The following is a 13660-nucleotide window of genomic DNA, read 5'->3' as shown; positions in this document are numbered from 1 at the left end:
CAACTACTAAATATCAAGGCAAAGTTGATATTTTTTCTCTTATTTTTGTTCAGAACTGTTATGAAATCAGGATCTGAGCTTGTTAAAGCGGGATTGCGTGCCTTTTTTGAAAATGCAGCTGAAGACTTGGAAAAAACTTCAGAAAATCTTAAACTAGGAAAATTTACTCATTCACGAACACAAATCAAAGGTGTTTCACAGAATATAAATTATACTACAGTAGCGTTGCTACCAATCTTAACCTCAATTTTTGAACATATTTCACAATATCACTTTGGAATAGATTTACTTTGTAAGTATTTTATTTTAATTTTGAATTTTATTTTGTTAAAATGCTACAAATGCTTTTTAATAATGACTGCATGGATTCAGAGGATGAATCTCTGTTTTCAGTAACATGTACATTTCCAGAATTCTGAAATTAGCAGAAATTAGCATGTGCTTATTTCTAGCACATGTTCAAAAATAATACTCAATAAGCTTGAAGTAAATTATGTACAATATTTCTCCAAACATTGAGAGGGAACTTAAAGTACCCCTTTAAGTGCTCTCTTAACAAATGTGTGGATGAGACTAGTTTTCTGTGCAAAATTTATATTTCATTATATTAAAGAAAACAACTCACTATAAATTCCCTGTGGATTTTCTTTACATGGGAAAACCACTCTAGGTCTTTGAATTAAAATTTTCCCTGTTTTTAACAACAGTTAGTTTAAAAATACTGAAATTACTTCTTGAGATTGAGCAAGATGCTGAATGGTCTTATTATGTACTAATGTTTCTCATGTCTGTAATTATGTTCCAGAATTCTATAAATATTTAGGTCATCATTAAAAGTGGATAACCATGAATATAATTTCTTTACAAATATGGTGTACCTTTAGATCATGTACCTAAAGGTTAGACACACAGAGTGATGTCATTTAGCTTAAAATTGTACTCTGTGAGCGTGATAACCTGGAATATCTTATCTGCTGTCCTCTTGGAATGTCTGATGATCTGGTAGGCTTTGTAATGAATGTGGATGGTAAACCAGGAATTAGAGCCATCGAAGGTAAATACCATGTGGAGTATGGACAGTCAGAATGTTCAGTGATACATGTGCTAGAAGTTTTAGATACTGTTTTACAGATTGCATAAAACATATGTTTGATATTTAAAAAGTAAACCTTAGCTGAATAAATACTGATAATATATTTTTGTTTTCCTCTAGTGGGTGATGTACAAGTTTCATGTTACAGAATTCTTTGTAGCCTCTATTCTCTTGGGACTGGAAAGAACATCTATGTTGAAAGGTATTAAGTGTAAAACTCAGCATGCAAAATTTTCTCTTCTTTCCAAGTCTGTTACTTAGGTAATAAAGCAGTTTAGATGAAAGATGAATTTAAAAGAGTGAGAGATGTTTAAACTACACTTTCCTTTGAAAATAGTTGCTTTAGTATTCAATTCCACAGAGAAAAAAACTCAATAGAAGTAAATAACTTATCCTGCATGTATCTGCACAGTCTATTTTTCCCATAGGAGAAGCTAAATTTTTCTTTGGGTTGCCATTAGGTTCTCAAAGTTTTTCTACCACATATTGCTGTGATAAGTAGTCTGAGTACTAAGAAGGAAGCATCTGTTTCACACCCAAGTCTGTACAGGGCTCTCAAAAGAGTTGTCCTGAGCACAAAGTCCTGAGGATATATAAAGTATTCTGACAGCCATTAACTCTACAAAGGAAACCACTAGTTACTTGTATTTTAAAAAGACTAAGGTCTGTGATTCCTTTAAGCATCTAGTTGGTATGCTATGTTTCAAGCTCTTTCTTCCAATAGAAGAGGATCAAGTCTGTATCTTTTAGCTCAGAGAAGAGAATCCTAATTGCTTGTCTGTGTATCGCAAGACAGGAACCAAGATAAGGATAACACATCTTCATGGTGTGAAAGTTTTAGGTTAGGCAATTTGCACTGCTTTTCTTATGATGAAAAGTAAGATCCATAGAGAGAGAGAGACTAAACTGGAAGAAATTCAAGTCTGTAGTCTGATTAGGAGAGGCTTTGCCTAGTGTGAGTAATGCTGGTCACCAATTCCTTCCTTCCAGACTTTGTTCAGAATTCTTTCATACAAAATGCAGGAGGTGGGTGGACAGATCTTTCCTCCCACTCTGAATGCATGCACATGTGTGCACAAGCTGCACATTCTCATTCAGGCATTTATGCATCCATCTCTAATCACAAAGCTATACTCTTTTTCTTCTCTTTCTGGGCTTTGAAATCTTAAATACTCCTTTACATAGATCTGATAGGAAAAATAGGAAGTGCCTTACCCCTTATCTAACTTGCAGTCAGGGTCTCCTCGAAGGAAATGAAACTTGATTGTGTTTGAGCTGCCTTTCAACAGGAAAAGCTCACAGCACAGGCCTCTTGATTGGCAAAATCTGTAAGCACTGGACTGTTTCCTTAAATACATCCATGCTAGCAGCATCACCTTTGCCTGCAGCAGTTGTCTTCTTAGAATGGAAAAGTCATCAGATTAGACATATCCAAGGAAACGAATTATTCTCCTAAGGCTGTGTGAGAGGTTCTCAACTGTGGATTTCATTTAGTTTGTTTTTCACTAGTCTCAGGCTCCTAAATTACAGTTGTGGGCAGGCATCAGTGTCTAGGTGGGAAGTAGGATTTCAAACACAATGCCCAATGTTTCGGCAAAACTTAGAAGTGAGTGACTGAGCTGACTTGAACAGTTATTCAAATTAAGCAATGTTCAGTTTCAGGAACAAATTGCAGGTTTTTCTCCTAGGGAATTTTGGCAGGGACATTAAGAAATTTTACCTTTCATTGCAGAATGACTCATAGTTCACTGTTCATAGAAAAATATCTCTTTTTATGGCTGAAATAGTTCTACTGGCTGCAGGGGCTCAGAACTAATTCTTGATTCAATTGCTGCTGCTGCCCTGTTAAGACAAACTTCCACTGACAAATGTTTTATCCTTTGTACAAAGGCTTGTTTAGCTTCTTTAGGATGTTGGAGATTTTTCTGTGAACATTTCTTCTCTAAAAGTCTCCATGGTTCATAAATGTTGAGAACCAGATGCAAAATGCTGTAGCACTTGATTACTTGAGCCCTAATGCTCTACTGACTGAATATCTTTCTTCGTGGTGTTCCACTTGTCCCAGTGCACTAACAGATGATGCTTGAGAAGATACCTTTCCCTCATACTTGCCAGGTGCCTCCAGAGGCTGAGTGTTTCTGCCCTTTTCCCAATCCCTTTTGCAATGCCCACATCCCAGGACAGGGATCCCAGATGCTTGGCTTCACTAACCTCCAATTTCCTGCCATGGGCCACGCTACCCCAGCATTGGGGCAGGTGAGGAGGTGCTCACCTGACTGGGGGATGAAATCTATTCACACATCTTGCAGCTCACCCAGGGATAGGGATCAGGTGATTCTCTCTCACCCTGAGTATGCTTCCTTGTGAGGGCCCTACTTCTTCTTCCTAAGCAAACTGATTTTTTCTGTCTTGTATTTTTTCTGCTGTGTAGGGGTTACTGCTACTGACAGAGATTGTTCCTCTGGTTCAGCTGCAGTTTGAGTGGCCATAATGTTTTCCTTTCCTCCTCCTCCTCCTGAAGGTGCTGTCTAGTATGAAGCAGTGTCCAAAAATAGTAGCTAGAGCCCAGAAGGTTGCATAACTTTGCACCTCCCTGAAACTGCCACAGCAGTTTTCCTTCAAATATTCTGCCACTTTGTCAAGCACTGTAGTTGCTCTGGGGTAAACTTAAAAACCATTGGAGCAGAACCATCCTTCAAAAGTTGGCCCATTTTGTTCCACCTACCACTTGACTGTCCACCCTTGGGGCAGATCTCTGAAATACTCTCCTAAAAATCTCTTTTGTAACTCCGTGGTGCGGGCCAAAGTGAGGGGACCCAGCAGACCAAGCAATAAGAGCATGCTTTCCTTAACATCCAAGGGAAGTTCAAAATCCTCAAAAGCAGACGTAACAGGCCTGAAGGAGGATAAGGGGATGAAAAGCTGGGGAAAATTATCCATCCTCTTCTTCCCACAGGCTGGGTACAATTAATAATAGACTCTGTGAGGCAGTGCCCAAGGTCAGGGCAGAAGAGCAACACTGAATACACATCCCAAATTACCTTCACTGTCGTTGTTGTTATCATGTTATCATGTTGTAGCTGATATTACACAGTGCAGCAACAAAGCAATACTGATGCCTCCCTGCTCTGAAAAATATCACCATGAGGAGCACATGTTGCATATATGGGAATGTATGCAGGGTTAGGTACCACAAACACATGAATCGACCAAGCAACATTGGGATCAGTGGCTCTGGACCTAATACAACAAATGCTTAGATCACATTTGCTTCCTACCCACTATGGTCAGATCCTTGTTGTCCTCGTCCTTTCCTGCCCTATGTTGAGTGCCAAATAAGGGTATTGGTTTCAAAATGGTATTCCCTCAGTATTTCTCATGGAAACGCTCCAAAACACGTGCCACTTGCTCAGTCACTCCTCCCCTGTCCCTGTGGTGGATGGAGAGAAGAATTGGAGGCACTAAAGGTAAATATTATGGGTTGAGATAAGAGCAATTTATTGGAAACAGCAACAAAATAAGGCAAAAGTAAGAGCAGCAATACTAACAATGGTGTACAAGAAAGAGGCAAATTCACATACAATGGTTCACCATCACGCAGGACCCCTGACAATGTCTGACCCCCAAGGAACCCTATCCCTGACAAGGACGTGGGGTGGCATAGAGTAACCTCCAGGTCCTGTCCATGCCAAAAGTTAACCCTGTCCTGATCAGAACCAGAACACTGGTGGAGGTGGGGTTTTTTAAACTGTTTTTCTTGGACTGTTTTTCACCACTGTGATCTCTGGCAGTTCTTTTCATGTGAGAAAATATTTTTTTCTAAGTTGTCCGATAGTGCCTAATAGTTAAAAAATATATTTAAAATCAGCTATAAACACTAATACTTCTTTTTATCATATATGGTAGACACTGAATGCCTGGTGAAACACTTTTCCTGTCAGATGACTTTTAGTGTCTCTCACATACAGGCAGCGTCCTGCACTTGGTGAGTGTTTAGCATCTCTTGCGGCAGCCATTCCAGTAGCATTCCTTGAACCTTCCCTCAACCATTACAATCCACTGTCTGTTTTCAACACAAAAAGTGCGAGAGAAAGAGCAAGTAAGTACTGTTCCCCATCAAAAAAAGACCCAAAAAGCTGTTCCCTCCAATCCAACTAAATAATAGTTGTGTAATGAAAAAGCCCTGAATGCATGCCTCAGCAGAGAGCTCTTGCTCTACTGATGTTTCATTGCTTGCCATTTTAGCCTTGCTCTACTTTACTGAGACTGTGCCAACAATGTTCTCTTTCTCCTAATATTTTTAGATATTTTTCTGAACATGATGTTTGAATACTTTTCTAAAGATTCATACTGTAATATTTAAAGTTTAGTTGAAGATGTACTATATCTACATGACAAAATTTTTTTGGCAAAATACAGTTGTGTTCATGTAGCAAAATACAAGAGGTATAGTATCTGATTTAGGTGAACAGGAAAATAATTTCTATGGTTTTGTTGTCTTGTCAAAAGTGATCCGAAGAAGTTTGGTATAGGGAATTCCCACAGAATATGATTAATTCCATGAAACCTTGATGAAAAAGGGACCCTGACAAGTTGGAGAGATGGGCAGAGAACTGGCTGAAATTCAACAAAGGCAAATGTAGGGAAGATTAACCCCATGGACCAGTCCAGGCTGGGAGCTGACCTGCTGGGAGGCAGCTTTGTGGAGAAAGATGTGGGGGTACTGGTGGACACCAAACTGTCCCTGAGCCAGCAGTGTGTCCCCGTGGCCAAGAAGGCCCCTGTGACCTGCATTAGGAAGAGCACTGGCAGCAGGTTGAGTCAGAAGATCCTGTCCCTCTCCTCAGCCCTGGTGAGGCCTGACCTGGAGTGCTGGGTCCAGTTCTGGGCTCCTCAGTAACAGAGAGACAGGGAGCTCCTGGAACAGGTCCAGTGAAGGGCAACAAAGGTGATGAGGGAACGGGATCATGGCTCTTACAAGGAAGGATAAGGGAGCTGGGCCTGTTCAGCCTCACAAAGAGACGACTGAGAGGGGACCCCATCTAAGTATACAAAATATCTAAAGGGAGGATGTCAAGAGCATGGGGCCAGGATCTCCTCAGTGGTGCCTAGCAATATGAAAAACAGCATAAAAATTGTGCATTATGATGAATACAATGTCCAGAGTATAACCAATATTAATATAAGCTTTCCATTCTGTGCTTTTACATAGCTTAGCAGATAATTGCAGGACACCTTAGGGTAAAGCCATAGCTTTATGGCAGCTATTGTTTGCATTATTGCTGTATGCACATCATCTGTAAGACACAATTTATGAAATATCCATGCATACCCCAAAGTGTTACTATAGTCCTGCCTATCCAAGATGGTGAAGGGAAGAAATCTCTCTTTCATTTTGCTAATTAACGTTTTGGTTTTCTACCCTTGCTTACAGTTTTAGGTATGCCTGATACAGTAGAAGAAATGTGTCCAGAAATCCCACAGCTGGACAGACTAATAAAGGAAATACATGATTTAGCAGAATCTGGAGCAAGGTATACTGAAATGCCTCATGTAATTGAGGTGATCTTACCCATGCTATGCAACTATTTATCCTACTGGTGGGAAAGAGGGTCTGAGAGTGTTCCTCAGAGTTCTGGGCCTTGCTGTACAATGATAACGTCTGAGCATCTGAGCATTGTTCTTGGAAACATCCTAAAAATCATTAACAACAATCTGGGAATAGATGAAGCATCCTGGATGAAAAGAATTGCAGGTACTGTAAATGTTTTTGAGCAGTAATTGTACTAATAACATTGATTACTTTGCTACACTTCACCTTATTGCCCAGTGATATAACAAAAAATTATAGCTAGAACCATTGTGAAAGATAAATAAAAGATAAGTAACAATAAGAGAAATATATTTATATTTTATTATTAGTTATATGCATGCATTGTAGCATCACTGTAAGTAGAGAGCTTTCTATACATCATAAGAGAATTTGAAAATCTCCTTCTCTAAGCATTGCATAAGAGCCTTAGCATTTAATTTGGAGTTGTGAAATCCATTGATTTTAAAGACACCTGAGTTTTACAGTAGAAGGTTTAAGTGTTGTGAATTCTGTTGAAATTCACAAATGGAATTTGTGAATGGACAAAATGGAAAGAAAGTATAAATGGTAAAATAATCTCAGGAGTAACTCAAGTTCAAAATTAGTTGGTTTGCTTGAATAAATGTGTGAACTATTAAATAAGCTGAAAGTTTTTTTCAAAATATCGCATATGCTATAGTATCCAGCCTGCTAAAGAAATTTACCATATGCAAATTTGATCATTCATATTATACAGTGTAAAAATATAAGACAATCTATGTAAAGGTAATAATTTCCTGCTAAATTTGAATAACCAGGACCCATCAGTACTGTGTTTTTGATATTGTTTTAAATGCTGGAATGTCTTTAATATTAACAAAGATTCCATTAAAACTTAGTAAGAAGTTTGCTGCTTAATTGTAGAGAGTGTTTCCTGCAGTTTTGTACTGATTGTTCATCTACATAAGGTGATAATATACTCGTGTAGTTCTTGCAAGGATTTTTGACTTGGGTAGTTTGCATTTTATTGCTACTACCTTTGCAAAATTGATCTACGACCTTGAATTACTCATTCATTCTCTGCATTTTAACTTGCCCAAGGCAAAATAGATAAAGGAATTCTTCCAGAACACTATCTTCTGGTGGTTTTCTGACATTGGATACAAAAATACTATCCTAGACACAAAAAACCCCAAACAAAACAAAAAGTATTTTTGTGAGTACTTTGTGTCTCAATCCTTATTTTGCTTAAGTTCTTAGAGTCATGGGGCTTGCTAAACCCAGTATAGTTTAATTCATATAAGACTGAAATACTTATAATCCAAATCCACAGTCTTTTAATCTCTCAATACACATTTTTTTATAAAGCTACATTCATAGGTCTGTCAATAATTTTATGGTGTAGAAACTTATGAAGCCTCCTAACCTTTACTGTTTCTAGAGCTTCAGCATTTATGTTAATACAATGAAAAACACCAATTATGCATTAATCATAGAATTATCTATATTTTCATGTATAGTTTATGCTCAACCCATCATCAGCAAAGCCAGACCTGATCTTCTCCGATCTCACTTTATTCCAACACTGGATAAATTGAAGAAGAAAGCTATGAAGATAGTGTTGGAAGAGGAGCAACTGAAAGCAGACAATAAAAATGACACTCAAGAAGCTGAGCTACTCATTCTTGATGAGTTTGCTGTACTTTGTAGAGACCTTTATGCCTTCTATCCAATGTTGATACGTTATGTAGACAACAACAGGTAAAAAAACCTAATAATTAAACTCATATTTATTACTTAATGTACTGGAATCTATGATCAGACAATCAGGAGGAATACTGTTCACTTAATGTTAGGGTCAGATCGTGTCGGTTTTAAGATTCTTAATCTTGAATAATTTAAGATTCTTAAAGAATGCTGTACCTTGAATTCACACCTTTTCCTCAGACACAAATTCCTAGATTAACTAGAAAAATGTTACCTGATATATTAAATAGAGATCATGATGTTAAACTGTCTTTTTAAAAGTATCTTATTTTTAATTTCTCTTATTTTTGTTATTAGAGCTAATTGGCTAAAGAAACCAGATGCAGATTCTGATGAACTCTTTCGAATGGTTGCTGAAGTTTTTATCCTTTGGTGTAAATCACATGTAAGCTAAAATCTACACTTTACCTTTCATTTCATTCTGTCTTTAAATATAAATGTGATACATGCAGATGAGTTAAACTTCTGGTTATTTATTTCTTTCTTTAGAATTTTAAAAGAGAGGAACAAAATTTTGTGATTCAGAATGAAATCAACAATTTGGCATTTTTAACAGGAGACACCAAGAGCAAGATGTCTAAAGTAAGTTAATAAAAAATTGTGGATCAGGTAAATCTACACAATGCATTTAAAATGTTGAAAAAATGCTCTGAAAATGTACTCAGCTTGCAGCTGCTCTACTGTTAGAAGAAAAATAATTTTCTTCTTGATGACAGAGGTGACAACTAATATGCAAAATATAGTCTATGTACCTTAGAGTTACTTACTAAATGTCTGCAAATACTCAAAGATACAAGATTAAAGTAAAAGTCTTAATTTGAAAAAGTTGCACATATAAGAAAATATGGGCTGTATTATAAAATATGGGTTATTGAATGTTCAGGAAAGAAAAAGGTTTTATTTTATAAAAGCAAGTGAAGAAACATTGCCTCATAATTTTCATGTGAATGTCAGTCTGTATTGTTCTGTCAACTCTGATGGAGCACTGCTGTCTTTGCATATACCTCTTTATTTATATTTATCTAGTGTGCTACATGTCCACCATTTTTCTTGTTTCTTATCTATTAACACATTCATTTATTTTTTGCTAATTTTCAATATGACAAGATGCTGATATGATGGCCTCAAAGTACATCTTTTTACCTGTATAATAGAGAAATTGTCAAGGTAATTGTCAAAGGCTCTTTTAGCTGAGGAAATTGCCTTACTCATCTAAAGCCAGATGAAGTCTAATTTCAAATTAGCGTCTAATTTCATATTAGTGTTAGATATAGTGAAGAAACCCTTTCTTATATTCATATTTATAATGAGTTTGGAGTAATACTATTCTGAAGGTGTAGCAGAGAAGTAGCATTTAAAGTTTTGCATTTCACTATATTTTGGTTACGTGTAACCTCGCTGCTGCAAGTCCAATTTCAAACAATAGAGAAGCAGATAAATGTTCCATTATGTTTCTTAATTATCTTTAAAAATGTGTTTTAAAAGTGTTTAAAACCCAAAGGTTTTTTCTTTTTTTCTTATGAATTTTTAAATTTTGAAACCTGACTAAGCCAAACCTTGATACTGGAATTTTTACAAACAAAAATAGCATATTATCTGCTGATCATGACCAGCATTTAAAACAAGTCCAACTTTATAAAGAATTTTGTATTTGGAGATAAGGAAATTTTTAACCTGTTTTCTTATTGTCAAGATGCAGCTTATCTAAATTTTTTGATAGTATTGGAATGTCTGTACAATCTTTATTAACAAGATAAATAGTGGGCACATCCAGGCTATTTGAGGAGCAATTGCACAATATAATAGAGTAGAATGTGTAGCTCTATACTTGTATCATATGGCAATCATGTCACACACATTTATTATGTGTATTTTAACATTTATGCATTACAAATGGCCTGAGGAGACAAAAACTACATGTACATTTTTTTTTAGACATCATAGATCAGAAACAGTATATTTAATCTAAATTGTGTCCCACTGCACCACTGATAACAGGATAATATGAAGTAAAGTTTTAATGTCACATTTTTGTCAGTCTGGCATGGCAGGAATAAAAGACAAGTATTTACAAAATAAGGAGGTCTCATAGTGCTCTGATTTTGATAAAATCACAGGAATTTAACATCAAGAATATTACCCAAATCTGATTTGGAGATTATATTTTCAAATGCCTGTTGTGTATATTTAAGTATACAGATATAATATGTATGAATAATTGTATGAATATATTTGTAACAGAAATATAGAGGCATATGTAAGTACATTTTATTTCAATGGGTATACAGTACTGAGAGATTCTGGGGTTTTTATATGCATATAATTCTTTGTAAGCATTAATGTAAACTTATGGCATTCCAGGACACTGTGCATGGTTATTGCTAATAAAGGAAGAAAGAAAATACTGTATTGTTCATGACTGAATATTTTATTAAGATGGTACTGTAATGGCAGACATGATGGCAGAACAACTGATAATTTAGATATTTGTTTCATGATGATGTAAATACCATGATGAAATACATGAAGTGTCTTTTATACGGGTTGTATTGGTTTTCTAGATATGCTTTCTAAGCAGGAAATTGCTAATCTTTCATAATATAAAATGTAAGTGGTCTAAACCCAGCACATCCAATAACTGATAGATTTATATCTGATTTTTTTTAAGACTGCATAGGTTAAAAGAAACAAGAAATTCTCTAAGTAACTGAATTTCAGGTTTTCTTGCAGGTTTGATATTTATTTCTATCCTTAGACATTGATTACTAGAGGAAATTATACTAGGGAACATTATTTTTATAATTTCTTGGTTTAATAATAACATGTATCTCAAAAAGTAGAATGTTAACAGAATAATCAGCCCTTTCCTCTCTATCACTTATTCCTCTTTATTCACATTATTTCTAGTGGAAGCAATCTTATCCAATATCTATCAAGCAAGAAAGTATAGAAAACTGAATTTGAACATTGGCTATTGACAGTGGGCCCAAGGGAGAATATTTTGGGGTCTCCTAAAGGAGTAGGGCCTCAGGCTGATCTCAGACTGCCTTAGGTAACAGAGACTCAGTGTTTTCCTTGATACAAAACACTGGAATGCTATCAGAGTGTGAGGTGCAGTGTCATGTACAGAAGGTTCTGTATCCTTACATGCCATTTGGAAGGAAAAAAAAGCAAGCAGAGGAGGAAGGAGTAGCACTATATAACTTATTGGTAGCTGATAGCAGAGGTAACAAATGATTCATCATTACAATCAAGAAATTCATTAAGCACCTGTTGTATTTTTATTATACCACATTAACTTTATTAATAGTTTTTCAAATAAATGTATTAACAGCTGAGAATTTAATTTTTCTTTTCTAAAAATATGGCAGCAGAATGCTCGGAGGGGAATGGTAAGTTAGAGAACTTTCAGTCTGAGAGAGACTGGTAACTTAGATCACATTGAAATACCAGATTTGTGATTAAAGTGTTGAAATGCAGAATTTACATACACTCAACTCCACTAGTCTGTTATTTTGGACCCCTTTATAGGCTTCTTGATAAAATAGCCTTTTGGTTGAGAGGAAATTATGTCTTATTATGTTTTTCTGTTAATTGGAATAGGAGACTAAATGTATACATTCACATGTACATAATAACTGTATAATATGTATGTGGGCAATTTTTCTGTGTCAGTTTTGGAATATAAATGAATGTGTGGCTGGATGTACACCCTCAGTTGCTAAACATTTGCATATCCTACTGAAGTTTAATTTGATTTTCCCTCATCAATTTTTAATCTATTTTTCAGAATGTTTGAGTAGACATATTATAGAAGTTAGAGGCAGTCATAAAATCTAAGTTTGTAACATGAAACCTCATGATTTTTTGTGCCAATCTGCAATAAGTAGTAAATATTGTTTGCAGATTTTCAATAGTTAGAGGATTTCATGTTAGTATTTTCTGCAGGAATTTTAGATCTCTTCTTTTAGAGTATTTCAGTTTCATAGAATACACTTCCTTTGGGTATACTGAGGTAAGTCAAGGGTGGATTATGTTTCTGGTCAGCTACAATAAGTTAAATATAATTAATATCTCGTCTTTCCTTACCGTTAGTGTATACATACACCTGTATATACCTGTTGAGCCATGTCCATTCAGCATCTACATATTTCACACAACTGAAATTTTAAATTAAAATTTGCTTTTTGTCTGAGGTATTCAAGATTCAAAGATGCTAAGATTCTAACACTTAATTTGAGTAGTAATCTTTCACTTTTCTTGACATGTACCTGTTTTTCTTACTATGTGATATAAAATGAGTAGGCTATAAAAATATTTTAATAACAGACTGACATCAACATTTTGAAATGTATTCAAGTATCACAAGAAAATAAAGTTACTAGTAGGAATGACAGAAGTGAGGGCTTGTGTGTGTTTTTTTCTGCTTCTTTTTAACCAACAATTTTCTATAGTATTTTCCTATGCCTGGTTGAGGATTCTTTTCAGTAATAGTTCAATTTATTTTACCATAAATAAATGGTTTTATTGTTATTTTCTTAAAACTTCCTGACACAACTACAATATAATTTTGACTGTGACTTTATTTAAGTGTATTTATGGTATTAATACAGTAAACAGAAAAAAAAAATCCACTGTATGTATGAAAGTTGCAGCTGAGTTTATAATATTATTCTCAAATAATGAGAATGCAAGCTAAAGTTTTCTCTCAGGCTGTCTTCATAGGAGTAATAAGCTATGCAATGGGAAAATAGATCTGTAAATTAAATGTTCCACTTTGCCAGCAATAGTTTGATTTCTAAACACATTTTTTTCTCAAACATATTTTGGTGGGGAAAAGAGGTAGCAAAACCTGTTTTTGTGAAACTGTGAATATTTTTCGCTCCTGGATTATCCAGCATTCCAGACACCTTTCTCCTTTTAACAAAGTCAGTAAAAGATGCAGTAATCAGTATATTGATAGGTTAACTCTCTGTATGTCCTTATATGTGGAAGCAATAAATGAGTGTGTGGCATAACAGCATCAGAAATTCAGAAGTTCAATCATTCAATAAAGATTAAGCTGATTTCACTAAGATCTCATTTGGTTATGCATTTACAGTCTATTGTTTTAGCTATGAACTTATATTTTCACTATCCTCATAAAGCTGAGTAACTTTATAAGTAAGTTGTAAAATTATCATCCTTTCATCTCTTTTACTTATGTTTGTTTTTTTCCCTTTATTTTT

At 35.3% G+C, this 13660-nt stretch overlaps 1 protein-coding gene across 1 annotated transcript in view; it reads left to right on the top strand.

Moving 5' to 3' along the window:
- RYR3 (ryanodine receptor 3) overlaps window positions 1-13660 on the top strand; it is a 189194-nt gene that overhangs the window by 134173 nt on the left and 41361 nt on the right. Inside the window, exons 63-69 of the mRNA XM_063398804.1 lie at window positions 54-292; window positions 1214-1295; window positions 5062-5192; window positions 6528-6848; window positions 8186-8426; window positions 8730-8817; window positions 8922-9014. Coding sequence (XP_063254874.1) covers window positions 54-292; window positions 1214-1295; window positions 5062-5192; window positions 6528-6848; window positions 8186-8426; window positions 8730-8817; window positions 8922-9014 — 1195 coding nt within the window. The remainder of the gene's footprint in view (window positions 1-53; window positions 293-1213; window positions 1296-5061; window positions 5193-6527; window positions 6849-8185; window positions 8427-8729; window positions 8818-8921; window positions 9015-13660) is intronic.

This window comes from Prinia subflava, chromosome 5 (genome assembly GCF_021018805.1).
Source record: "Prinia subflava isolate CZ2003 ecotype Zambia chromosome 5, Cam_Psub_1.2, whole genome shotgun sequence".
NCBI lineage: Eukaryota > Metazoa > Chordata > Aves > Passeriformes > Cisticolidae > Prinia > Prinia subflava.
The sequence above is the reverse complement of the archived record's forward strand: the minus strand, read 5'-3'. Positions and strand labels throughout refer to the sequence as shown.